At 39.5% G+C, this 26,092-nt stretch overlaps 2 protein-coding genes across 6 annotated transcripts; both read right to left on the bottom strand.

Moving 5' to 3' along the window:
• Nucleotides 1-191: 191 nt before the first annotated feature.
• Nucleotides 192-6,118, bottom strand: kcnv2a (potassium channel, subfamily V, member 2a). Its single transcript, XM_049739277.2, has 9 exons — nucleotides 5,412-6,118; nucleotides 4,914-5,030; nucleotides 4,280-4,458; nucleotides 4,025-4,196; nucleotides 1,663-1,863; nucleotides 1,119-1,373; nucleotides 922-1,038; nucleotides 723-848; nucleotides 192-530 (listed from the first exon to the last, which is right to left on the bottom strand). The coding sequence occupies exons 1-9, from the start codon at nucleotides 5,565-5,567 to the stop codon at nucleotides 192-194; spliced, it is 1,662 nt and encodes a 553-aa protein (XP_049595234.1). The 5' UTR covers nucleotides 5,568-6,118.
• A 145-nt stretch (nucleotides 6,119-6,263) lies between these two features.
• On the bottom strand, nucleotides 6,264-24,627 carry vldlr (very low density lipoprotein receptor). 5 transcript variants are annotated; one of them, XM_049739263.2, is made up of 20 exons: nucleotides 24,167-24,627; nucleotides 19,854-19,973; nucleotides 19,045-19,167; nucleotides 17,537-17,659; nucleotides 16,997-17,205; nucleotides 16,630-16,792; nucleotides 16,232-16,357; nucleotides 15,639-15,761; nucleotides 15,311-15,430; nucleotides 15,060-15,185; nucleotides 14,163-14,334; nucleotides 13,454-13,678; nucleotides 13,241-13,359; nucleotides 12,568-12,707; nucleotides 12,048-12,189; nucleotides 11,573-11,722; nucleotides 9,584-9,643; nucleotides 8,065-8,142; nucleotides 7,695-7,864; nucleotides 6,264-7,247 (listed from the first exon to the last, which is right to left on the bottom strand). In XM_049739263.2, exons 1-20 carry the CDS (start codon nucleotides 24,411-24,413, stop codon nucleotides 7,212-7,214), a joined length of 2,772 nt encoding a protein of 923 aa, XP_049595220.1. In that variant the 5' UTR covers nucleotides 24,414-24,627; the 3' UTR covers nucleotides 6,264-7,211. The 5 variants fall into 5 exon arrangements, with proteins under 5 accessions (XP_049595220.1, XP_049595221.1, XP_049595223.1 ...); XM_049739264.2 differs by having other exon boundaries at nucleotides 16,232-16,354; XM_049739266.2 differs by lacking the exon at nucleotides 9,584-9,643 and having other exon boundaries at nucleotides 16,232-16,354.
• Between the last annotated feature and the right edge of the window lie 1,465 nt (nucleotides 24,628-26,092).

The raw sequence follows: 26,092 nt of genomic DNA, 5'->3' as shown, positions 1-26,092 counted from the left end.
TTTCTCCTCCAGACAATTTGACATTTAGAAGTGTGAGGCGGAAGAAAGTCAGTCTTGGTCAATTGCAGACACCCAGGAAAGATGCCATTACAAAGTTGGGAAAAGACGTCTTCACCTTAAGAAAGAGTCCAACAATTTACTAGGGGTCAAAGGTGATTTGTAAGGTTGTAATTGTAAATAAAAATCACGGGTCAATGTGGCCATAACAGCCTTCTGCCATTAGTGTTCTCCTCTTCTGTCTCAATCGGTTGACACTGCAGCCGTGACACTCTCAAATGAAGGCTGTCCTGATAACATTCTGCAAACTTCTTGGCAGCTCTTCGGGCAAACTGCACGTCGCCACGGGCCTTGGTGATGGCGGCATACTCTTGCGACTTGAGCTTGCCGTAGTAATCGGAGAACTTGTTGTAGAGGACGGAGATGGGCATACCGTTGAGGATGATGCCGAAGGCGATGCAGGCGAAGGCAAAGACACGGCCCAGGTTGGTCTCTGGGAGCATGTCGCCGTAGCCCACCGTGGAAATGCTTACCTGCGGGGATTGGAGACACAAAGATTGTGAGATCCTTTAACAATAGCTGTAAAAATTAGCTTTTACAGAGAGAACTTGCTTTCGTTTTGTTAGGATGTTCAATATTCAAGTGTTTTCTGGTGACCGAGTTCGAATCGGCCCAAATTGAAACATTCATCAGGCATAAGGCTATTACTGGTAGTATTGACTCACAGCTGCCCACCACCACGCAAGCGGCATGGAGGTGAAATTTGTGTTAGGAACGTCACGCTCGACTGTGTACACCATGGCTGAAAACATGAAGATCCCCATGCCAATGAAGAGCAGCAAACAGCCCACCTAAACACGTAAATAAATGATGTGACTACAAGTGGTCTGGCCGAGAAGCATTAAGGTACATGTAGAATGTGACCTGCTGGTAGCAATGTCTCAGTGTGAAGCCGAAGGCTCTGAGGCCTGTTGAATGACGAGCCAGCTTGAGGATCCTGAAGATCCGCATTAATCGCATAATCTTCAGAACTTGACCCAACTACAGAGAGAACCCATATTTAGTCTGCTTCCTTATGTAACGTCATAATGATCTCATCAGTCACCGAGTGCTGCTTTTACCTTCCCAACACGTGTCATGGCTTCAATATCTCCAGAATGCATATGTGTATCCTCGTCATCGAAACACTCAAGGACAATCTGCAGGTAGTGTGGTAATATGGCAATCAGGTCGACAGAATTTAGGACGCTGCGTCCAAAACTTCTGATGTTGGGCGTAGACAGCAAGCGGAGAATGTACTCCAGTGTAAAGAAAGCGATACAGAAAGTCTCCACGTGATCTCCGTAGAACCTGCTGCTAAGCTGTCCTGATGGCGTCTGGAACATAAAATCAGAGAAGCAGTATTCTTTTTTCATATCACTTAAAATTCAATGCAAATAATTTTGAGTGATTCAACTGCTGGAAATAAACAATGCAAAATTACATTTCACTTCACACAATTGTCTTCCACTGCCACTTTGTGGCATTTTGGTGCTAAGGCACTATGTTGAAGTCAGTTGAGAAGTTTCATTTAGACAAAAGTGCTTAGACACTAATGTGGCATCTAAATGCAATCATAAATGTTTTGTCGGTGTTGATGTCTATTCTCAGTTTCCCCCTTCACACCTTATACTGCATCTCATCGACTGTGTTTAGCGTCATAGCAACCAGTGAGATCAGGACAAACATGGCAGATGCAACAGCCATCAACTTGGCAGAAACAGAGGAGAAGGGCTTTTCCATCATGTTCCAGATCTTCCAGCGGGTGCGTCCAAAGATCATGTTTTGATACAAGGCCTCATCTTCCTCCAATGCCACAATCTCCACCTGTAGAAAAAAATGTTGGTGAAAGGCTGCACAGGGTTACAAAATAGAAGCAGGTTATATTACTTTCCAGGAAACTGTGACGTCCGATGAAATGGAAATTGTATTATCATTATATTAATGATGTTCTAAAAGCAAGGTATCGAAGGTCACTTTCATGCTGATCCTTGAGCGCCACAAGGCCACATTTCCAGGTGTCAGGTTGTTATTGCCAACACATAGCCTTGGAAAGGATTGTTTTGACTACATATGCCTCAGTATGTTTGGCAACTGAGAAATTTGGGACAACTTCTGGATGGCCGGATTGTTCCAGGCCAATCTGGTCAAACATATTTAGGCTTTTGCAGCAATGCATCATGTCAGTTTGTAAAGAGAATTTGTAAAATTGAACAAAAAGGTGTGTAAAAAAATAAATAATAAAAAAAGTCATTAAAAACATGCAAAATATACAAAGGATAAATATAAAAATTTGGGCACAACATTTTTTAATAAAGTGTAAGTTGTGTAAAAAGTGCAAACTTACATTTAATTTTTCTTAATTTAGCTTTAATTAAAAAAAAAAGCTATTTTATAAAGTCTGTAAAAAAGCACTTGACAACTGACCTGAGGGACTGAAAATTAACACCGTTTATTGCATTGCCATAAGTTTTTCTTGTTATTCTTTTATAATCTTTGATACCCGTTTATTGGGGTTGCAAGATAATTTCGTCTGTGAATGATGGCCTCTCCAACTATTTTCATTTGGCAGAAATAATTAACGTGACTTTTTTCATTAAACTGTATTTCGACTGGGTCTCTGTTCTTAATTTGATATGAAGAACATTAGATATCACCACATTATTCAGCATAGAATTTTTTATTATGCTGCAAGCAATTTATGTCTGGTAAAATGTAAAGAGAGTAAAAGACAGCAGGCTTTGTGATCAGACATTTTGAAAGAAATGACAATTTAATTTGCAAACTGTTTTTTAAATGCCAAGTAGGAATAACATACTAAAATGGTGAAAATCTCAACATAAAGGTCAAGATGAATCGTGTTATGACAAACTATCAGCGCAAGGACTTGTGAGAAGGAAACATGTTGGTATAAGTGGGCCAAGAAGAGGCCCTTTCTCGTCACACCATCTGTCAAGAGGAAATCTGATTTAGGTCAGACTATCAGTCAGCACGCGCTTTCAACATGAAAAACAGCCTACGTGCAGGGTTAGGATTGGGCGGGGGAACTTGAGATGACTTTATGGACAGTATAAGAGGAAGGTTGGTTTGTATGACATTTTGTATGTGACAGCAGCACAATCACTTTACAAGTGAAACGACAGAAAGAAGCACTTATTTTTCAATTACACTGTACGTTGATGAATGTTGGACCTTTTCTGCAAGAACAGTGGAAGGACCACAGCTAGAAAAGTCACAATAGAGTAACAATGTCATCTTGCTATCGTATTTTTATAAATGGACATCATTTATTTATCCTCATTAGGGTTGCATCCAAGTTTGGGCCCGAGGCTGGGTACAACCTGGATTGGTCGTAGGTTATGTCTAGAAAAGCAATCGTTTGACAATTTACCACCAAATGATTCCCGAGTGCGGCACCGCTGCTGCTCACTGCTCCCCTCTCCCCCAGGGGATGGATTAAAATCACACGGGGACAATGATCATTGGGACTTTTTAGAGCCGTGTTGTCAATCTCTGGATCCGTGGGCCAAATTTGGCCCGTAGTGTAATTATATTGAGCCCACGAAGACAAATTGTGCATCCACTTCTTATGTCAATACTAAAATTGCAAATTGGCTTCACTTTTTAAAAAAAATAGAGACATTGCTATCAATTTTTATTAGCATCCAGCCATCTTTTTTATTTTTTATTTTGAACAGTTTTTACTCTTCTCCGATTTCAAAGACCTTTATCTGTTAAGTAGCATGTACTGTATTTAAGTTCATGCATTTAATTGGGTTGACTGTTATAATGGCCCTCCAAAGGAAAAACGAGTTTGACACCCTTGATTTGCTTCAATTAACCCAGTGCTGTCTCTTTAGACATTGAATTTCTAAGGCAATTGATTTATTTAACATTCTGGCTTATGATATAATCATTCCTGGTTATAAAAATGTGAAACAATTTCCTCCTCAGACTACGACTGAGACACTGAAGGGTCCTGACCCACCTCTGCCATAAGCTGCTTCTGTATTTTCAGCTGCTCGTTCAGCTCGTCCTGCCTCTCCTCGAATGAGATGCGACAGCAGCGTTGGCTGTTTTTGAGCCTAACCCCCCAGTAACTGATCTCCTCCAAGAAGTTACGAGGGCAGAGCTCATCTTTAATCCATAACACGTTGGTCCTTGGCAGAAGGAACAAGAAAAGTGTGATATTTGTGGGCCGTGTTTTACTTCAATTGGGTCCAATCGCATCAACTTGTTGTACCTATAAAAGTTGAAGATATTTTGGAAAACAGTGGGGTCCCGATCAAAGAAGAACTCATTGTTGTGCACAATGTAGTCGTCACATAGTTCCAGCTTCCTGTTATGGTCTGTGTATGTGGCAAGGCGGCCAATCCGTGTTTTGGGATATCTGACAGCTAACCTGTAGGGCAGGTGGTACACCTAAAACGTAGAAAAAATAAAAAAATTAAAAATCTATCGACAAGGCCTGTTCCTAGTTGAACAATTTACTGTGGTTTTAGAAAGTCAAGGTTTCAATACTGGCATATGTTTTGATAGCTTAAAAAATTAGCAATCTTATGAAGAGACTTGTGATTATTCTAAGTTACTTGGGGTAAAAAAAATAAAGTACTTTTCTCCATGTCAAAATTTGTTATATGGTACACAAATCATTTCTGAGTTGATGTGGAGAAACAGGACACTCAATTTTTGGTATATTCAAGTTGAAAAATAAAACCTCATTCCTGTTGAAAATGGCAAAACAGAAAGCTCACCAAAATTGAAAGATTCCATATGAAAGCATACGATGATTGATTGTGTCCATGTCATGTTTGGTGCCAGATTGAATAAAAACTGATGGCTCGGAACAATCTGGCTTTCACCACGAGAAAATTTACCGTTCCACCAACATTGATGTTGAGCGTGAAGTGCTCTGAAGGCGACAGCAGTGTGTGAGGTGGCGATGCTTCCTCTTCATCCTCAGCATAAAGATCATAAACATCTTTGCCAAGTTCCTACACAAATATAGTCAGGTGACCAAAACATACCAAATACAATAGGCTATAAAACAATGACTCATTATCACAGTTATCTTCACATCTGTAAAGTATGCCGAATATTTGGACTTGAGAATGTTCGACTAATTTTTAAATCAGGCAAACTGAAAATCATTAAAATGAATCAATGACCCTTTTGATGAAATTACACAAATTAAAATCAAACGACAGAAACTGAATTCTAATAATTTGCACAAACTGCACTAAAAATTTCCTCGGTTTAAAAACAAAAATTTGACCATAGTCCAAAAGACCTCATATCCCATGATCTCTCTAAAAATTTACTTTAAAACTAAGTTTAAAAAAACAAAAAGAATATGAATAGCTTAATTGTCTGACCTGCATAGAATTCCATGGTTTCACAAGGATCCTGGTCAGATTCCCATAATTGCTTGGTTCCTTGAAGACTGGAGTTCCGCTGTCTGATTTGTATCCGGGAAACAAACTCCTGCTGCGAGCTCGGAGGCGTCTCAACATGCTTCGATTCTCATACATGAAGGTATTGACATGCTAAAGTAAATGATTTTGTCAAAAAAACTCATGGGATAAATTTTCTTTCAGGCAGGAGGTCATGGTGAGAGAGAGCTTCTGACAAACGGTTGAGCTGTGAAGCTGCTCTGCGATGATCTGGGTTCTTAATGTTTTAGATAGAATTATCCTTTCTCTCATCCATCTCTTAATCCTTCGTCTCTCACTCAAGCCATCATAACATGACCAATCAGGACGACTTTAATTATGAGACGTCTTACAGCAATCTTTAATGAATAAATAAATTCCAGGCACTGAAAAGGACTATTAGAGAGAAAGGTGAAAATACCTTATTTTAACATGGCAATATTTCTGCAAAACAAAAATGCCAAATTCTGGACAACATTTTTCATGCAGACACCGAGGGGGTGAACAGGTTTTCCTGAAGACTTTTTGGAGTTTGTTTTAGGGGGAAAAAAATATATATATATTTTTGGGGAAACACCAGAGATATCCTTGTGCCCCGCAGGGGCGGGGAGGGAAAAAATATATCGCAGTAATTTGACCTAATAAAATGGTGACCCTTGCACTGCGTTAACCCATTTCCTTGCCACAATTGAGAGCTGGTGTAGAGAAGAAAATAAAATAAACAGAATGGGCATTAACAGTAAGCTGTTGACAGTGTGACACCAAGGAATGATGGGCAGCCAAGATTGGAACAAATTTCTGGATTAGAGTTTCAATTTAATTAGTTTTCAAATCATTCTCCCCCACAGATACAGAGCTTTCAAATGTTTAAACAACTGTACAAGGCTAGAAAAGATCAACAGCCACAGCAAACATACAAAATAGTTTTACCAAATTGTGTTGCAACCCCCCAGCTATGTTCAGCACATTTGAATCATAACCTTGGTACAATGGCCAACCATATCCCAAAAGACCTCATGTCAAATGTATACAATCTTATTTACACAAAACATTTGATCAAAGTGCATTGAATAGAATCCTGATTGACAGCCTGAGACGATGGCTAAATATGTACAATGTTTAGAAATGCTGAAAACCTGCTGTCAATAATAGAATTAAAGATTCAAACTACTAAGAGGTATTGCAAACATGATTTGATATTTTAACTGAAGACAATTTCCCACACACAGAGCCTGTAGGTTTAAAAAGGCAAGATGTCGTTTTGATCAAGTTGTGAAACCTGTCCGGCAGACTTGATCTGTTTGGTGAGAGCAGGACTGGTCTCCTGCGCAATTTCAAGACCCCCCCACCACACCCCATCCCACCCCACCAAGCACAAAAAAACAGCTCAGCAAGATTCAACCGACTAATGATTTTGCCTTCTTTCCGGAAAAGGGCGGGAAAAGACAGTCAAATTGCCTTAAGGGCAGGGAAGCTTGGAAACCAGGACAATGAAAAAAACAAAATCAAAAGCATTATTTACAAAATAAATAACATCTTTCAGTTACTGTCACCACTGATAATGATTTAATGCACTTCAGAAGGCATGTTGTCGCACTGTGAGCAATCGAACTGGTGCTGACGGGAAAACCAGCAGCGTGGGAAACAAGGGGACAACATGCTCAGCACCATGAGTTCCCTTAAAAACCAAAGGGGAAAGACAGAAGAGGGGAGATGGGTTGGGTGGGGGGGGACCCAACATGGTCACGATAGATCATCCTCCGTGCTCACTATTGAAATCTGAAAAGAGGAGAATAGACAAACAGAGAATTAATGACAAACATGCCGTCATACCTGAATGTCCAGTTCTATTTACAGAGACAATTGCAACGCTCATATAGACAATTTATGGAGTGTTGAATTCTAAGAGCGTTGTGTTGGCAGCTGCAAGGATGACGGCCAATGTTGCGCCATCTTGCCTTGAAGCTTTGAGTGGTCCAAGGTTAATCTACTTAATCTGTGTACATGGGCGGATGGCCAACAATTCATTAAAGATTACAGAGGGTCACAGATGAGCGTGGAGGTCATTAACAAGCAGTCGCAATCCCCTGCTGAGACGAAATTATTTAATCTAGTTGAATCGAACCCTAAGCGACTCTGCACCAATTAACCCATTTCTTCTTGGCAGGGTCACTTGCTTTTATTATCAGGACAATTCAGGGGGAAGGTTATCAGCCTTTGACTTACTGCTGGGTATGTGTGTCCCACATTTGCGCCGTGCCGTGTGATGTCAATGTTGAGGTCTTCTTCTGTGGTCTTCAGGTAGACTGGGTTGTCAAAGTTCATGCTTTTCTGGTTCTTCGACGTCCAGTTTCTCCACATCAAATAGCCGCCTGCTGCCGCCATGGCAAGCAGCACTGAGTGTGTGAGCATGGACACATTTTCATTAGTAAAAAAAAAAATAGGTGACGCGGTTAGGGTTAGGGGCAAACGCTAATTTAAAATTGTGCCATCTGGTTCCAAAAAAGCCACAACCTCTTTTGAATTGCATGCCAAGTATACTACTTTAGGTGTTGATATTAATTCAAAGAAGGTACATGTGAAGATGTGCACTTACAGACAGGTAGTATGGCCCAAGCTGCTGCAGAACCTCTGGCTGTGGCGTTTACCTGAATCGACGTACTCACATTGGCTTCTGGAAAAACAAACACACCTTGTGGGCAAATCAAGCACACTAAAAGTGTAAGTGATGATCAAGTAAAGACAGACATCTCCATTGTTCAGGTAATTGTGGCTTTCAAGCAGGGTTTGGAGGGAGAAATGAAAAAGCAGCTGCACACCAATGCACATCGCAGCCAAACCTTGATTAGCACCGGTAGCCATTTTCTACTTAAATGAGCAAAAACTCCAAACAAACCAGTCGGAACGTTAGTTATAACTAAATATCCTAGGAGGACTAATGGAATTAGGCTTTATGATGCATTTATGTCAATTATGTGCCCACATGTACAATGCTCTTCTCCCAGATACTAACTAATGTATATTACTGGATACATATTTTTAATCATCCTATAACATGCATCATAATTGCTGGGTTAATAATTGGAATTGGACCAATTCATAACCCTAATTGGATCGTTTCTTTTTTACCCAGCGTGAGCAGTTAGGTATTTTTTTCAATAGTCACTAGAATGGCTAGGAAAGTCACTAAATAGAGCTGCAAGTTCTTTATGATGGAAACCCAGAAGACAAGTCATTGCCTTTGTTCGCTCAGAATATTTTGTCTTTAAAGTCATCCAGGAGGTGGTCAGCAAGTTTTGGGGTGCCAAACAATCACCTTTGGTGCCCATTTGACAACAAGACCAAAAAATGCACCCCTGAGCATCATCAAGTAGGCTGCTAGGAAGTTTACAAACTTTTGAACAACGTGAAAGGCACGCACTTTTGAGAAAGGATGAAGTTCCCCTTATACTAAAAAAAGGTTTGTGCAAACAAGTGATATTAACGGCAAATCGGTGAGCTCAAACCGGAGTAAAATGTCCTAAAGGTATGCTTGTGTTCTCAAATTTGACTTAGTCTCAACTGGTTGACAGTATTTCGAAACATCCTGTCACTCAGACAATGCCACACACTTCCCAAATTTGCAATTACATCCCTCAAGGGAACCCCCCCCCCCACAAATAAGCACAAAACCCCCCCACAAAACAAAAAAACATGAGTCAAATACAAAAAACAAACAGTATGATAAGAGCTACAGAGAAGCTGTAGTGAGTGCGATAGAATTTACAGCCACATGAAATTCCAAGATACAAATCTAATTAGGCAGAACAAAATATAGTAAAGAGCTGGGATAATGACTGAAATAGTAAAAGCAATCTTAAAAAAATAGTAGCGTTACCAAAATGTTGGAATTTGAGATAACCGTTTGACAGGCAAGAAGCTGAACAGCAAATATTACTGTGCTCATAACCATGCCACAAGATTTTTTGTTCCATGTAACAAAGACGAAATACTTGCGAAGGAGAGTTATGCAGCCAGAGAAAGGCAAAGCACGTAAAAGCAAGCCTTGAGGTAAGTTGCCACTTGCCAGCAGCCCAGCATCAGGAAGCACAACAGGCGACAACTGATGGTATTACCTGGGGAGGGCGGCAAGACAGGTTCCCCATCCTCCTTTGTTGGACTTTTGGTCAAAAGGTCTGTACCAAGAATCAAGGGGTCAGACTTTAACAGGGTGGGGGCAAACTGAAAATTAGCTTGTGAATGCTGAGAAGTTTTCACATTTTGCAGTATCACACCTATCATTTCTCTGAAGAACTGAAGATAGCTCATTTGCAGGAAAAAAAATAATAATTGAGAACCTTCTTAATGCATCTGAATGGAGCCAGTTTAGGGTAACCCTCACAGCCCTATCTCAAGATGGTCACATGATTTGTTTTCCGTCTCACTTTTTTTTTAAATGTTTTTCCCCCTATTTAGTGCTGCATAGCAAAAAATTTACTGGCAAACACTGGTTCTTTATATTTTATGCTTATCAGTCTATCACCCTCATCAACTATTCTTGATTGTTCTGGGGGCAACCTAACCTGTAAGTGCATTAACCTGAATGGAAGTTGAGCTTTGTTTTGGCCCAACCCTCCCAGTCCACTGGTTTTTCCTTTCAGATGTTCAATTACATAATTTTAGTCATTTTTTGTTTCTAACAGCTGGCTTAGTATTGTCTTCTCCTTTCACTGGAGCTTAACGACTGATTTAAGCATCAAGGCCACCTTTTGGTGGAAGGTTGTATTGCAGGCAAGTGGCTAACACCCAGGGGGTCACCAACCTTTGACACTGAGGGCTATTTCATGCAGGCACGGATTGATATATATAAAAAAAAATAAAATAAAAAAAATAAACATGCCAGATGATAATTTTGCAGCCCTCAACTCACGTTTCCTGCCTTTTGAACCAGAGTGCATGGTTTGGGCGTGCTTTCAACTTTGAGCTTGAGGTTTTCCAAACTAATTCAGACTGGTGCATAAACTGAGGTCATTAGCGAACGAGGTGAAGATGAACCAAAGAGCGCAGTTGCGTTTGGGAACAACTTCACACGTCAAGCTTACTCTAAAATTCACTTAGAATAGAAGAATAAAACAATGATCCATGGTTCCTTTTAGTGCAGCAGCAATTGCTGAACAAAGGACATAAATGCATTTGCTTGAGATTTCGCAAAGGGCTTTGGCTACAACCCAACTTCAAGAGACGGTGAAAGGCATTCTTTCCCAAGCTATTTATTCAGCACACCAAATTCACGGAAGGGTGTGTTAACACAATTATACACACAAACTTGGAATCTATAAAGTTTCAAGGCATCTTAGACTAACAAGGCATTTATTTTTCTTTTGGCGGACACAGTGGCACAGAGTTGTCAGGGAGATGTTCTATTGCTTTGTTTTCGCCACTTGCTTGGTCTACAGCAGAGAGTCTAATTAGGAGTTTATATGCAAGAATTCCGTTGCCGGGTTCCTCTCTCACTATCTTCTGTATAGATTTAAAATAAAGAAGGAGTAGAGCATCTCCTAGTCACATTAAGAAGAAGAAAAAAAAAAAAAAAAGACTGCTGGCATAGCAACCATGAAATGTTCACTACCCCTCCAAAAAAAATGTGCTCCTGGATTACGGAGACCCCCACCCCAGAAAGAAATCCTTGGACTGAGCACCTCAAACACCTTTAAGAGTCCATAACATAATATATTCATGAAAAACAATTGACTACAGTACACAACCTATTCTACTGCCAACATTGCTCTCTCGAATAAGTGTTTCATTTGCATTATTTCAAGTCAAAATAGTTTTTTTTTTTTTTTAAGCGCGTGAGACCATGAAATATGAGGGAGTGCCTGGAAGAACATCTGAGAATATCAGCTTGCATGAGTTTAATGATGAGCTTTGACAAATGCATGCTAATTAGGGTCTCACGAGCATGTCTATTAAACGAGTCAAACATTTTTATTCGGTGGCCAATCATTATGTTAGTTTTTACGTGAATTTAACCAGGTTATATAAAGGCAATATCACAAAAGTGCTCCCTTCAACCTCCACCCACAAATCCTGCTCATGCTTTCATCATGGGTGTTTTAACTCACCAGGTCTGCAGAGTAGACCATCAGCAGCCAATTCCTGCCCTTGTGGACACAGGCAAGTAAATTTGGGAGAGTGTTTGTTGATTTGTGGTGCAGGTACACACATATAGCTGCAGCCCCCATTTGGAACCTTCTCTGCACACCAGTTTGTTCCTGCAAACAAGTGTAGGTTTCTTGTTAGATCATGTCCAAGTTCTACTGGCAGTTTTGCCACTGAATTGATCCATTCTGCCAGTTTCCCAAACAGCTTTACAAGAATGCTGGAGCTTTGACCTGACTGACGGTTTACAAAAGACAAACACCCATTATTGGTTACCAGTCAGTCACAGGGACAATGAATTAAAAGCACAATCTAGTCCACATTAACTTTAGGTACTGAGAGAGTTTTCTAAATTTATTGAAATTGACCCACAAACTTGCCAATTTATCATTACAGAACCCATTTTTCTTTTCAATTGTGTTTTAATTGCATTCTTACCAGAAAGTTGAATGAGCTCATGGTACACTATGATGTCCTGTGGATCATGCAGGTTGTTGGCTAGTGTCACAATGTCCATTCCTGTGAATTTGTTAGCTCCGTAGATGGCTTTCTTCTCGCCATCTGTCCAGAAGACACGATCCTGGAAAGGGGATTATGGAAAAAAGAAAAAAAAAAAAAAAATTGGCATAAATTTAAAACTATGCTATAGGGATAGCTATATTGATAAATCATACATTTTAGAACAAATCTAATTCTAAAAATTAACATACAGTGGCAGTAACTTTCAGTTTTCCCTGTCTGGTTGCCACAGCCTGCCACTCGCATGATTTGTTTGGCACAGTTTAAACCTTCTGGTGCCCTTTGTGACACAGCCCACCCATTTAAAATCCTAAGCATTTGATAATGTTAAGATAATAAAAATAAATCAGGAAAAACCCCTGCAGATTCTTAGTGCAGGTCTTGGCTCTTAAAACAATGACAAAAAAAGTCCCACTTTTTGGTAAAATGGTAGCAGTACCTCAAAAACAGTAAGAGCAAAGGGGTGCGCAAGGTAGTCTGAAGATTGTAGCACTTTCTTCCTGTTGTCACCATTCAGGTCAACACTGCAGAGCATGTGTAGCTTTGAATCAACCCAGTACAGCCGTCCTTTGATTAGATCTAAATAAAGAACATACAGAAGATTAAATGGGTACGACATAAAAATGGCAAATCTAAAATGTGGCCCAAAAGGGAAAAATATAGATTTACAGGTGAACATCTAATTCCAATTTGCTTTCACCGCAAAAGTGAACACCCAGGGTTGCTCAAAATAAATGCTAATAAAACATTTTAAAATGACTACAAAAGTCAACTTTATTCATTGAACACTTGAATCTGTGGTTGTTTTGTTGTACATTAAGTTAATCGGACATTAAAACAAAAGTTGTTACAAGACATCAAAATCGGTGAAAGCAAAGCCACGAGTTTATAAAAAAAAAAAAAAAAAAAGAGCCCTTGAAGAATTAGCCCTGCACATTGAAACACTCAAATCTGACAAAAATAAAGATCTTCTACAAGCCACAAGCCAGAATTTCCAATTTCAATCCTAACCCCCCCAACAGTGGTTGAAATAAATCCCAATTGATATCCGTTGAATTGATCTTTATAATCAGCCGTGTCAGCATATCGTCAGTGCGATATATAACCTTTACCAAGGGTTATTCCATTTGGCCACTGGATGTCTGTCGCCACCAGAATCTGCCTGTTGACTCCATTCATACCAGACTTCTCAATCTTGGCTGGCACACCCCAGTCAGACCAGTACAGGAAACTACAATTGACAGATGTGCCCAAAATAAGAGAAACCCAAGTCAGAAAATAGATTTTACAGTATTGACATCTTCAAAACCTTGACAAACACCTACCCAGACAGAGGATCCACAGCAATGGAAGCTGGTTCTTTCAGGCCACTACTAAACAGAATTTTCTGCTTGGTTCCATTAAAGTTTGCAATGGAAATGGTTTTGGTACCCAGATCGGACCAGTACAAGTTCTTGTATATCCAGTCTACGGCGATGCCAACGGGAGAGAGGACGTTTTCTATCACTTTGTTGTGGGTGCTCACGTCGCCTCGTTTGTCCAGCACAGTGCTGTAAGAATAAATTGAAATATCTTCAGCTCACTTGAACAAGTTGTACTCCATCACCATATACAAACTTAGTAATGCAACAAGTCTAGGTAAATAATTACACAGAAGTGGGTGTTCAAATGACAGCGGAAGGAATTTTGTTCTGTAGAAACGTCTGAGCCGCCAGCAGACGGACATATTTCGGAATCATCAAGTACTGCTAAACATTTTGTCCACGTCCGAAATAAAACTACATGGAAAAAAAAAAGTCCTGCAGATGCAAGAATAGTTGTGTCACACACAAATATAAAGCTTGCAGTTTCACTTCTCTATTGCAACACAGTGGGGGGATAGTAAAACCCAAAAACCCCATGTATCAAATCAGACCAAACTGTGAGGCCATTCATTATACCGCCACAATACTAGTTTTATCCATTTTAAATTCCATACATCAACACTAATTTATTGCAGTTTCCAAAAGTATGGTTATGTAAACATTACAGTACCTAAATATAGCTTTCTGTCCCAGATCGGCCCAAAACATCATCTGCTGGTCAAAATCTGCATCCAGAGCCACCGTGTTCCTCTGCTGCTCCACAATCTGAGTGTACTCCTTTCTCTCCAGACCCAGACGACGAATGTCACGACGGTTTGTGAAAATCAGACAGGGCTCCTTACCTAGGAGGGAGGGGAACACAGGAATAAGTTTGCACTTCAAAATGTGTCCAACATATTTATGATATCATTCTCTATTATGTTTTAATGTTCAATTAATTCATCAAAAGGAGGGATAAAAAAAAAAAAAATGGGCCCAGGGCATTTGTGATTTGAAGAGCACCCAGTTGGTGACAAACCTTCCAATTCAACTGATTGTGAAACAACATTTGGACGAGGAAGCTGGAGCTTCACTTTACACTGCTTTCCTCATTCCTTACCACCAGTCCTATGGTCTTGCCAATTTGAATATTTCGAAGACCAGTTGTGATCAGAATAGCTGAAGCTGGCAAAACCAAGCACTACTCTCATCCACCACAAGCTTCCATATGTTTGTATTCTCAACGCCGTGCAGATCTATCATAGTTGGGCCAGACATTTCACTGCTGCGCATAGCGTTGTTGTTCTGAGGTAGCAGCAGACGGGTGATTAAAAAGTCTTTAAATTGCCTGACTGAAAGACCAGATGCCAATAAAACTTGACTAGCTATTAGTCAAGACTAAGCTTTAACCAATACAGAGCCGGAAAGTGCAATATACAACTAATCAATTCAATTTATTAATTTGTCATCACTACAAATACATTAGTGTTGTAAAATCTACAAGGGACCAATACATTTCTGTGAATCTTTAATGCCAGTGACTAACTAGATGAGGCGGGCATATTGGATTTGATCGGGCCTCACTCACCTACAGCTTTACAGACTCCTGTCGTTGGATCCATCTGGTAGCCGTTGTGGCATTCACATTTGTATCCTCCTTTCAGGTTGATGCAGATCTGACTGCAGATGCCTGGGTTCAGACACTCATTGACGTCTGAAGGAAGAAGGGTCGAAGGAGATCTTTCAACACGCAACGGCAAATTCACAGCAACATATGCTACCAGAAACAATAGAGCATCATGTTGCTGCATGCAATATTGTAAAAAAGTACTATCATACCTCCACAGGTTTTGTGATCAATGAGCTGCAGCCCGGGCGTGCAGTCACACTCAAAGCCAATTGTCATGTCTTTGCAGATATGCGAGCAGCCCCCATTGTTCATTAGGCACTCATTGACATCTGCAGCACAACACACAATACAGTCCTTAACACAGCAAATATGGTTTCTGCCTGATTCACTCAGTCAAATAACTGAAGCATGTTGACGCACAAGATTTTGTTTTTCTTCATTTGGTCTGTTGCATGACAGCTTTGTCAGGTTTTGCTTGATCATGAATTCTGATAATATTGGGCAACTAAAACAGGACATTTCAAAGATAAAACTCACCACATTCTTTGATGGGTTCATCACTCCAGTCTGGACAGTCTCGATTCTTGTTGCATACTTTGCTCATCTCAATACATTCCCCACTACGACATTTAAACCTCTCAGGTCCACGACATTGTGTCGCTGTGAGGAGGGGGGAAAAACGAAAAAGTGCATTTACAAAAACTCTTTTCTAGCATCATCGAAAATGGAGATGCCCATTCCTTCACTTTTTTTCTAGTATTTTGACCGGGCCACTCTTGGCACACACTGTAGTAGTATTGTTTTATTTTTTTTATTTCCAACACATGGGTCCATCCGTGTTGAGTCCAATGATATGTAATGTGCGTATACTAAAAGAAATGTCATCAAGTTATTAAATCCAAGCCTACACTCGCTTTTCTTGTAATTTTCGGAAAATATTGTGCATGTTATTTTTGTGATTATGAAAACAACCGTTTATTCACGTGATTGAACTAGTCAAGCCACGTCATGACCAATTTATGTAACAATTTAAGAAATTCCAAAAGGGTTCACATAAAGATCATTAAAGCAATTGTGCAAATGAAAAAAAACCCAAAAGGAATAAAACTATTGAAGGAACCGGAACTTACAGTTTTTGCAGTTGACCTCATCTGATCCATCAGCGCACTCTCGGATTCCGTTACATTGTCTGTTGCCCAGGATACAGTTCCCGTCGTCACATTTGAACTGATCTGCGCCACAGGTGCGTGCAGCTGCTAATACCAGACAACATAACCATATCATATCATATTAGACACCCTAAAAAGTTCACTGGTTTTTGAAAATACATTGCAGACTACCCGGAATAAGTAAAATCCGCGAAACTGAATGAATTTGCTTTAATTGCATTTATGGTATTTAATTTGTTAAGTGATTAAACACACAATATAAACCAGCAGTCACACACACGCATGTTACTTTTTTTTTTTTACAGTATTTAAAATGAGAAAAAAAAAATTGTATGTACGGTGTTGAAGTTTGTACATACGACAGTTTGCTTCGTCGCTGCCATCTTTGCAGTCCGAGTCTCCGTCACACCTCCACTTTTTGTGAATACACTCTCCGGAAATGCATTGCATGTCACTCGTTGAGCATTTGGCTGGTGGGGTTGGATGACGACCACACCGTAACGGCGACTCATCGGACTGATCCTGCAGAAGAACAGAAACGTTGGACCGCAAGAGACGTGTGAAGAACCATGTACGCCTTGGATAACAAATCTGATGTTTATTGTTCTTGGTCGGACGTGGCAAAATTGAGATAACAATTTGAGATACACCGCCATTAATGCGTTGAATTTAGTCTAAACATACATTCGTGATAACAGCTATTCTTGTTCATTGCCGTTTCCTTACCTGGCAGTCGACATCCTCGTCGCATACCCAACTATTTGGGATGCATGATGAATTTCCACACTGGAATTGACTTGGGCCACAGGAAGAAGGCGCGCACCCCACCTCATCCGAGCCATCCCCACAGTCGTCCTCGCCGTTGCAAACAAAGTTTCGGGAGATGCAGCGTTCACTGGCGCAGGTGAATTCGTTTGGAGCGCAGGTTACGTTCCCTGAAAGTGCATTTTCAAACAGATCATTTGGATGCATAATATCAAAATTTTACAATACAGCCATGACCCGATGCACCGTGTAGTTTCAAATACTATCAATCATTCATACCAAACTTTTATTTCACGTACTGATTATGTTTAAGCGGATTCATGACCAGTAAAATTCATTTAAATAGATTTGATTTGAACAAGCATGAAGGTAATTAAAATGGCTTGCTGGCAGCTCCTTTCAATTACTGGCCGCCAGACACAGTCAAGCACGAACACCACAAGCATATTTTTTAGACCATAAGCCGCACTTTCACATAGTTTACAGCAAATCTCAACCTACCGCAGTTCACTTCATCTTCTCCATTGTCACAGTCCTTTTCACCATCACACTTCCAGAAGTTGGGGATACACTGAGTGGAACCTGCTCCACAGCTAAACTCATTCAAACGGCAAGTCCGCATGTCTGCATGATCCCAAAAAAAACAAACAAAAAAAACAGGTCACGAATCAACAATGCATTGCAAGGCTTTTGTTTTGTTTTTTCCCCCAATATAACCATTCAAAAAAAATGCGCTGCAAATATTTTTCTAGTTTCAGCACAAGCCACGACAGAGATACAGAACCCTGGAGAGGGACATTTTTAACGGCACAATATACAACAAACTAGTAACAACTGCCCTTAGGATGCTTAAAATTGACTACAAGGATCTTTCAGAAATAAAACCGAATCCAATTTTTTGCCCGTAGTTGTATCAATTCTGCACATGGATCTGTTTTGCTCATCTAAAATTATGTAAACCTTTAGGCTCAAAATTGATAAGCCAGCTCCTTGTACAGATAAGTTGAACCTTTATTTTTAATGTGAAGCGTAAAAAGGTGCATTACATAATTATTAATTCTATTACTGCATTATGGGTCATACTTTACGTACACCTTTCCTACCCTCTACTTCAATGAAGAACAAATACTCACGCAGCTCAAGTTACCAGAACTCTCAAACAGTAGTACCTAAAATAACACCACATAGGCTGTATGCGTTGTCAAAAGGTCAACATATTGAACATGTCGCATTTACAAAAAACATTGACATTATTAGCTTACATGTATTAAAGCTTGTGTCAAGCTAATAAAACAGACATATGCATTCACAGCATGCCAGCCACATTGCATCAGAACTTCTTTATCCACTAGAGATGACCATGCAAGTGCAGTGTTTTCCACTACTAAGAATAAGAACAGCTGGACAAACAACAGAGTGACATACGCAGTTGTACGTGCAGCTCAGCTCATGTACACTGCAGCTAGAATGCCTGGAACTTAATCAGATGCACATGATCAGAGCCTCTAAGTTCAAGACCTTCAGGAAAACGTTTATGTGTTAATACTACTGGAAATATTGTTCAAGTACAAACACAGAGTACACATGACAAGACAAAATACTCCAGTGAGAAAGTGCTGACAAGACACTATCTAATTTACTTGGCAAATACGCAGCCGAGCCCAAGTCGCATACTTGCTCATTCATGGTATTAACATACAGTTTCATTCATGAGTCATGAGTGAACATGAACAACAAGAATACTCCTATCAATGTTAAATATACAAATACATACGTATATATTTTTTTTTCAGTACTTAAGTTGTAGTGCATTACTACTACTTAAGCCAACTGATGTTTTGTGCTAAAGATGGTGGATCAAAGCAGACCAGTGCTTGATTTTGATGCTAAATTGATTTGAACTTTATCATAATCAACTAAAAAAAAAAAGAATGCAAGTACGCCGAAGGCCGTTTAAGATTTTAGTAGTTAAAATTTGAATCAGAATTTGAGGCTTGTGCAGTACTTACGGCAAATTTCGACACTTTCGTCTGAGCCGTCCTCGCAGTCTGGCTCCCCATCACACTGCCACCTCTTTGGAACACACTGGCCATTACGACATACAAAGTCTGCATCTGGACAAACCTTTTTGACTGTTGTGGGAGGGGAAGAAAGCAATCAATATAACAATCAAAATGCACATCCATGACTTGATTCTCACTTCATACGTTGCAACCACTTTAGTGAAAATTTCTCAACAAATATGGCATGACTAACTGACAAAATGAATTGAAATGTACATAAGCTATAGGTAACCTTTCAAGTGGTTCGTGACTGGTGGCTCAAATTGGATAACATTTTAAAATCAAATCAACAGATTGTCATGTGTGACCTTTAAGTAATTGGATTTTTCGTCGTTTTTCATCTTACTATATTTATTCTTTACCATTTTACGTGCCATGTGTTACATTACCCGGATAAAATGAAATAAAAAGGAGAGGTGAAATTTGGGATTGGTTTTGAAAGAGAAAATTATTGTACATCTGTACTGTGGGTGTGTGTATATTGTATGACATTATTGATTGGTTCAAAAGACATGTCGTTAGCACTACTCTGATGCCTCTGTATCAGCAGGTTGGTCATCCCAGGAGATAAGAGATTCACCAGTTGTGTGAGACTTCTACAAGAACACAATGATATGTTGCCCAACAGTCTCCTCCTCTCCACTTCATAGATTACAAATGTGTCCATAATTGACCGAACTTGAATTCCCCCCCCCAAGAAATCTTCAGAATTTAAGAATACATTTGGCAGAATATTTCAAGCAAGCATTTCTTACCACACGAGCGTTCATCACTGCCATCACTACAGTCCTCGTCCCCATCACACTTCCAAACAGACTGGATACAACGACCATTTTCACACTGAAATTGGTTGGCCTCGCATTCCGTTTTAGTTCCTGACAGACAGAATCAAATCATGACATGAATTTTTGCAAAAAGAGAAATATGATTTTGTAACTAGGGATGAGCAATACATTTTTTGTCCAGACCGATTAATATTTGCTCGAGAACTCTCAGAGTACCGGTGCCAGTACCTTTCTAACGCACATGATGATTTTGCACTGTGCTTAAGTGCATCACCAATGACTGGCAAGGAATTTGATGTTAGAGGTTTTCCTGCCTCAAGTATCAGTGGCTGGTATCGGCATCCTTCACAACTACCCAAAATCTTGAAATAAGGACAGCATTAGCCCGATAAAGGTACGTACTAGTATTGGTACACATCCATTTCTGCACATACAGTAATGTTTCATTATCTCTTGATGTCTTGTGTTGCTTTGCTCATTATACTAATAAGTTTGTTTATAAGTTTATAGAACATAAATTTAAGGTTTAGATTTCTTATGTGCTATTGCAAGACTAACCTGAATTATTCTATGTGAAACAGCTCACAATAAATAAGTTCAGACAAATCTAGCCAAACAAACGTTGGCGTGCATTGTCTGTTAGGCTATGTATTCATATATATACACATTTTAATTCATGTGAAAGAGCAAAATCAGTTGAAAAAAAAACTATTTATAAACATGCTCCACAATTATTTGTGCAGTCTGTCACTGGAGATATTCAAATGCTACTTTAACTGTACACAAATGCATGTACAGTAGATAAGTACCTTAAGTGCCCATCTACCCACCAAGTGTGGAAATTCAAGCATCACCCTCAATGGCTCTGAAATGTCCTGCCACTCCTTGCATCGTGCTAACCATTTCTGTAGTTGCCTTTAGCACAGCAGTATATGGGGCGCGGAAAACAGTTTCACCCTTGCATGGGGCAGCAAATCCTTAAACGTCATCAGGACTAAAACAGGATGTGTTAAGTATTACGATTCTTGATTTTTGACACAACTTGAGAACTGTTAAGAAAAAAAAGCACAATATTTCCCATACGGCGTAAATCTACAGCGATCCATGCAGGTAGAATTCATAATCCTGAACAGGAGTATGCTGAGCTGTAACTACACTACAATTTCAGTCACCCTAACAGAAGGAGGATCAAAATTATCTGCCCATCACCAATGAGAGAATTCCATCAGAAGTGCAATGAGCGCTTGAAAATGGACAAAGCCACTGAAGGGAAAACATAAATACTATAATGAGCATGCATTCATATTGTGCTAAAATCATCGCCAAGACAGTTGCTGGGGAGGGACTGAATAATGTAAAGAAAAGAAACATTCCGAGAAAGAATCAAAACTGGTAGTTTCGTAGACAAAAAAGTATTCTCTAAAATATCAAACATTGCTCTTGTGTCCTGCTAAAAATGGTAAGTCACTGGGCATTACATAAGCACTGTCACACTGGTGGTCACGTTAATGCATTTTTGCCCAGTAACACAAACTGTTGCAGTGCGTTCCCCTCCTCCTCTTCCAGTCCACCACCCCGCCCACTTCAGGAGCCAAGCGCACCCCCACACCGCCAGTGCTCGTGTAGCTGCAGATCTGGGTCTAACATGCCATCATACTCACTGTGGAGGGAAACTACATCCATTTTAATCAGGGCAAGCATTGACGCTGCTCTTATTTGTGAGACGCCTTGCTCACAGACTTAATTTAGATCTACGTGTACTTGTGATTTTTTTTTTTCTTTAGGAGACAATTGTTTTTTCATTAATATCCTGTACACTACAAACTTCAACACCTCAAATCTGCAAAGAAAGGGAAAGAAAAAACACCAAAGAGCCAAATCGTGCCTATCTCTAGCTCTTGATAATTGAGCCTGGATTTCCTCTACTCTTGGACAGAATTGAAATTAATGTGCCAATGGTATGCACACATTTTATCTACCTACAACAAAGAAAATAAGCTTGAATATGCTGTGGACATTTGGTGAAAAATACATTTAAAAACTAAATTAAAAGATTGAAAACAATGTTACCTTGACCAAACTGATTTTTAAGTTAACAGCATGTTTCAGCACAAAGTTAAATTGAGTGACTTGATTAGGGCTTAGCAGAGGTCTGAGTCCAACATTTTCATTCTAGGTGTCTTTGTCGAGGATGAATAATCTGAGACGAGGTTATATTTGATTGTTTGCTTAAGACCGCTGTACAGATACCGATAATTAGATCGATTTTGAAGCAGATTCCTCGGATTCCGATCAAAATCACCTAAAGCCAATTTAATGGCCGTCTCTAAAGATAATCCAGAGCAATTATCCGTTGGTGGTGGGTGCTAAGAATGTCTTTTTCCTTTTCAATTAGCTTTAAATAGTGATTGAGGAGGAGAATCCTAAATGCGACACAGGTTCGATATTTTCAATGCCAATCAGAAAGCAATGAAAATAGTTCAATGCTGCCAAACTTAAATAGTGGAGGAGAATACCGTTTGTAGAACTTTGTCTTTAATGAATAAATATCATTTGTTGCCTGAGGAAAAAACTTCACAGCATTAGCACTTGCACTATACAGTAAACTGCAAATAAAACAATTCCTTTATCCCTATTCCCAATGATTTAAGATAATTCAAATAGTGCGGATCACAACTGTTTGGTCTACTCTCTGCCCTGTGCCAAGGTCTGTCAAGCCCAAATGGCTCTTGTTTAGGTTTAAATAGAGATTGTGGAGATAGGATAATGTTGCTGCTGCTTTTTATAATTGTACAATTTTATAATTGTGTGTAGAAGACTTAAGGTGACAGTAAAGCATTTAAAGAGGGGATAATAAAGCACAATGTTCATGCGTCTAGCATATACACAATTATGAACACAACATTGATGACTGTCTTCAGTAAGTCCAAATGATCCACTTTCACATAAAACTCATTATCTAACCTAAATAACACCCAAGCAAATACTGCTGTATGGCCATCATACATGATCAGTCAACTCAATCATCACTATCCTACTGAGGAGAAACAGCATATTAAATGGATTGATAGTTAATTCATTTGCCTCTGCAATAAATGTTAAATAAGGAGACTATAGATCTCTTGCATCTGCGCTTTTATGTTAGGTGGTTGTTCTGAAAAAGGAGGCCAGAGATTTAGCAAGAGAAACTACAGATGGACTGCTCTGCAACAGTAGCTTTGTTGTCAAACATCTGAGGGCAATGGCGCTCAGTGTGGTACTACTCCACAGGCTCACTCAATACGAGTGGTAGGCAAATAAATCACTACAACTACAGCTCAGATTTATGTTTTTTAGTACAAATAGCCTATATTTTGGCACAGTGTAAATGTACAGATTATGTATAACATTGATTGCAGTAAATTCACCACCTACTGCGCTTCTGTACTTCAATGTGTCTCATGATATTGGTATCCAGTATTTACTCAGGTGGTATGAGAATGAGTCCCTAAAAAAAATATAATATATATAAAATAAATATAAATCTAAAAATAAATATAAATCTATCTATCTATCTATCTATCTATCTATCTATCTATCTATCTATCTATCTATCTATCTATCTATCTATCTATCTATCTATCTATCTATCTATCTATCTATCTATCTATCTATCTTCACCTAAATTTCTTACTGACAAATACTATGAACTAATCAATGAAATATAATTGATGAATTAGTCAATGTCATTCAATTAGCATAATCAGACCTGGCCCAATGATCAGACCTAGATTGAGGTCACCTGCAGCAGGTAAACTCAGCTGTCGCCACTTGTCACAAATTCATATTCGAATTCATCGTGACCCACTTCGAAATAGGTCCTTTTATACTAATTTAAATATGAATGGGAGCGTCAATAGTAACGCGTGATCACACAATACTAGTAAATGACCACAAAATCAGATTAGATTACGTGCACATGTGCACAGCAGGCGTTTTTCGGAAGGAGGAAATTGATTGACTAAAAAAAATTGACAATTAGACAAACCAAACAGGGCCCGCTTCGACATTCATTCCAGAGGAGTGCAATATAATAAGCTATAATAGTCAATCTAAATTTGTAGCGACGTAACATCGTTTGTGTAAAGAAAACAGGTCATGCATGCATCGTCCCATTTCTAACAATAAACGCAAGGTACAAGACATCATAACCGAGCTGGGTCATTCAATCAAAGGGCAGCACTATGACAGGTGTTCAAAGTGGGCGACATTTGCTGCGTTCATGCGGGGAAATCAAGACTTACCACGAACGCTCGTGCAATGTTGGAGGCATATTAGCAGCGGGAGCAAAAAGATTCCGGCTGTGGAAACGATCATGTCTCGCCCTGAAACGTGCGCTTGGTTGCTAGCCGAGCGCTTAGCTCTGTTCTGCTCCGCTTTTCTTTCTGGAGGCTCGGTGCTGCCCTGCTTTGCTCTTTGGGTCTGCTGCTGTTCAAGCGCCCAGCATATAAGCACGTATGCGCGCGCGCTCTCGCATATGTGCTCGGACATACACACTCCCACGCACGCACGTACGTACGCACGCACGCACGCACGCACGCAAACTGATCGACCAGCACGCGCTCGCCGGAACCAATTGGGAATAATGTTCGTGCGCCTCACTGGTCGCGCGTGGACCAGTTGACGCGATTTCACACTAGATCCATTTCATAAACGTGACGTTTAAGGACGGCCCCGTGTGATCGGGGAGCTGGTGCAATAGCGATCTCGTCACAACCAAGGTGGATTTCTTTTCCCCTCCTCTACGTCTTGTTAACCCTTAACAACCCTTAACTATGCGACATTCAGTTTTATACTTGCAGTATTTCAGTTATTCAGTCATCTAAAAGCATTGAATGTATTTCATGGGCTTTATCATCAATAATACTCAATGCGAGCTCAAAAACGTTTCTTCTTCCTCCCCCAAAAAGATTTTACTCACCACAACCAAACAATGACAGTTTAATATGATTATTTACAGTACAGCAGAAAAAAGCTCTCCAAGTAACAAAATATGACCTAAAATACACGTGTTTATCCAAAACAAGGCAGTTGTATTCTCATTATCATTAATATTAACAACAACAATAACAACAATAATAATAATAATAATCTAAGTGGTTCACAAAATGGATGGAAGCTAAGTAATAGTTCAGAATAATGAACAATGTTGTGTTTATAAATAAATGTATGAAAACAAACTGTTCTGTATGCTTAAGTGCAAATTTCATTGAACAACAAATAGAACTGAAGGAACTGAGCACTTATTCTTTTGCATACCACCAGAGGGGGCCCGCGTGGAACAAGTGGTTCTAATAGCATAACTAATACCATACCTGCAGCTGATGACACCAATCTCACTATTTGTAGCCATTCAGTGTACATTATACCTTAAAATACTGAAATAAAAGATATAAAGCGTATGCAATAGAGTGAAGTAAAGTAATTAATTATTAATTTCAAGTTCAGTTCAGGATTCAGTTATATATTCAGTTTATTCCCTACTGACAGTCTTAATTTTGTTGTCTAATATTTGAAGAGACTATCAGAATCAAGCTCAGCTTTCATTCCTTCCTGATCTGATACTATTCTTCACCGTTTTGATCAGGGGGCCTTTTGGCTATTCCATTGTGTTGCTGGTTGCCAAATTTTACAGACTATCAGAGGGTTGAACCTCATTTTTAGTGATGGCTGCAGATACCCCCTTGTTCCGCCCTTGCAATGTGCTTATTGTGTCATGAAGCTCCTACAGGATCTGAAAACGGGAGAAACCTTTCAAAGTAAACATGATCTATTTTGTCTGAAAAATGACATTAACAATTAGACCGGTGCTATAAACATATAGCGCTCATCCTATTTTTCTTTTTATAGACTTCAGCACCACAGACAGCGACACTTGATGTCACTGCAAACATCTGGGATCATCCATCCATCCCACTGCATTAGTAGCACTTCTACAACTTTGCATTAGAATACAGAGAGATTGTTTGGTAATCATGATTCATGTACCACAACAATCTGAGTTCTATTGTTGTTTTGATGATGGTCAATCATACGTAACTGGAAACTTCTTGTCTGTTACCTGCATGAGAATGATGAATCCAGATACTGATATGTTAGACTTTAACAAACAATAAAAATCTGCACTGTAAATTTTGCCATATCAATCGAAAACCCTTTTCATTTTAATA

The sequence above is a fragment of the Syngnathus scovelli genome, chromosome 13 (genome assembly GCF_024217435.2).
Source record: "Syngnathus scovelli strain Florida chromosome 13, RoL_Ssco_1.2, whole genome shotgun sequence".
Taxonomy (NCBI): Eukaryota; Metazoa; Chordata; class Actinopteri; order Syngnathiformes; family Syngnathidae; genus Syngnathus; species Syngnathus scovelli.
The sequence above is the reverse complement of the archived record's forward strand: the minus strand, read 5'-3'. Positions and strand labels throughout refer to the sequence as shown.

Bases quoted from the DNA above. Each gene is read 5' to 3' on its own strand.
- kcnv2a (XM_049739277.2), bottom strand. From the start codon at position 5,567: ATGTATGAGAATCGAAGCATGTTGAGACGCCTCCGAGCTCGCAGCAGG. The intron at 1,864-4,024 runs GTGGGTCAGGAC...TTTTTTCTACAG, and splicing joins AGAAGCAGCTTATGGCAGAG to GTGGAGATTGTGGCATTGGA. The intron at 849-921 runs GTCACATTCTAC...TTACGTGTTTAG, and splicing joins TGAGACATTGCTACCAGCAG to GTGGGCTGTTTGCTGCTCTT.
- vldlr (XM_049739263.2), bottom strand. From the start codon at position 24,413: ATGTCCGAGCACATATGCGAGAGCGCGCGCGCATACGTGCTTATATGC. The intron at 13,360-13,453 runs GTAGGTGTTTGT...TGTCAATTGTAG, and splicing joins GCTGTGGATCCTCTGTCTGG to TTTCCTGTACTGGTCTGACT. The intron at 8,143-9,583 runs GTAATACCATCA...TTGTTTTTCCAG, and splicing joins TGTCTTGCCGCCCTCCCCAG to AAGCCAATGTGAGTACGTCG.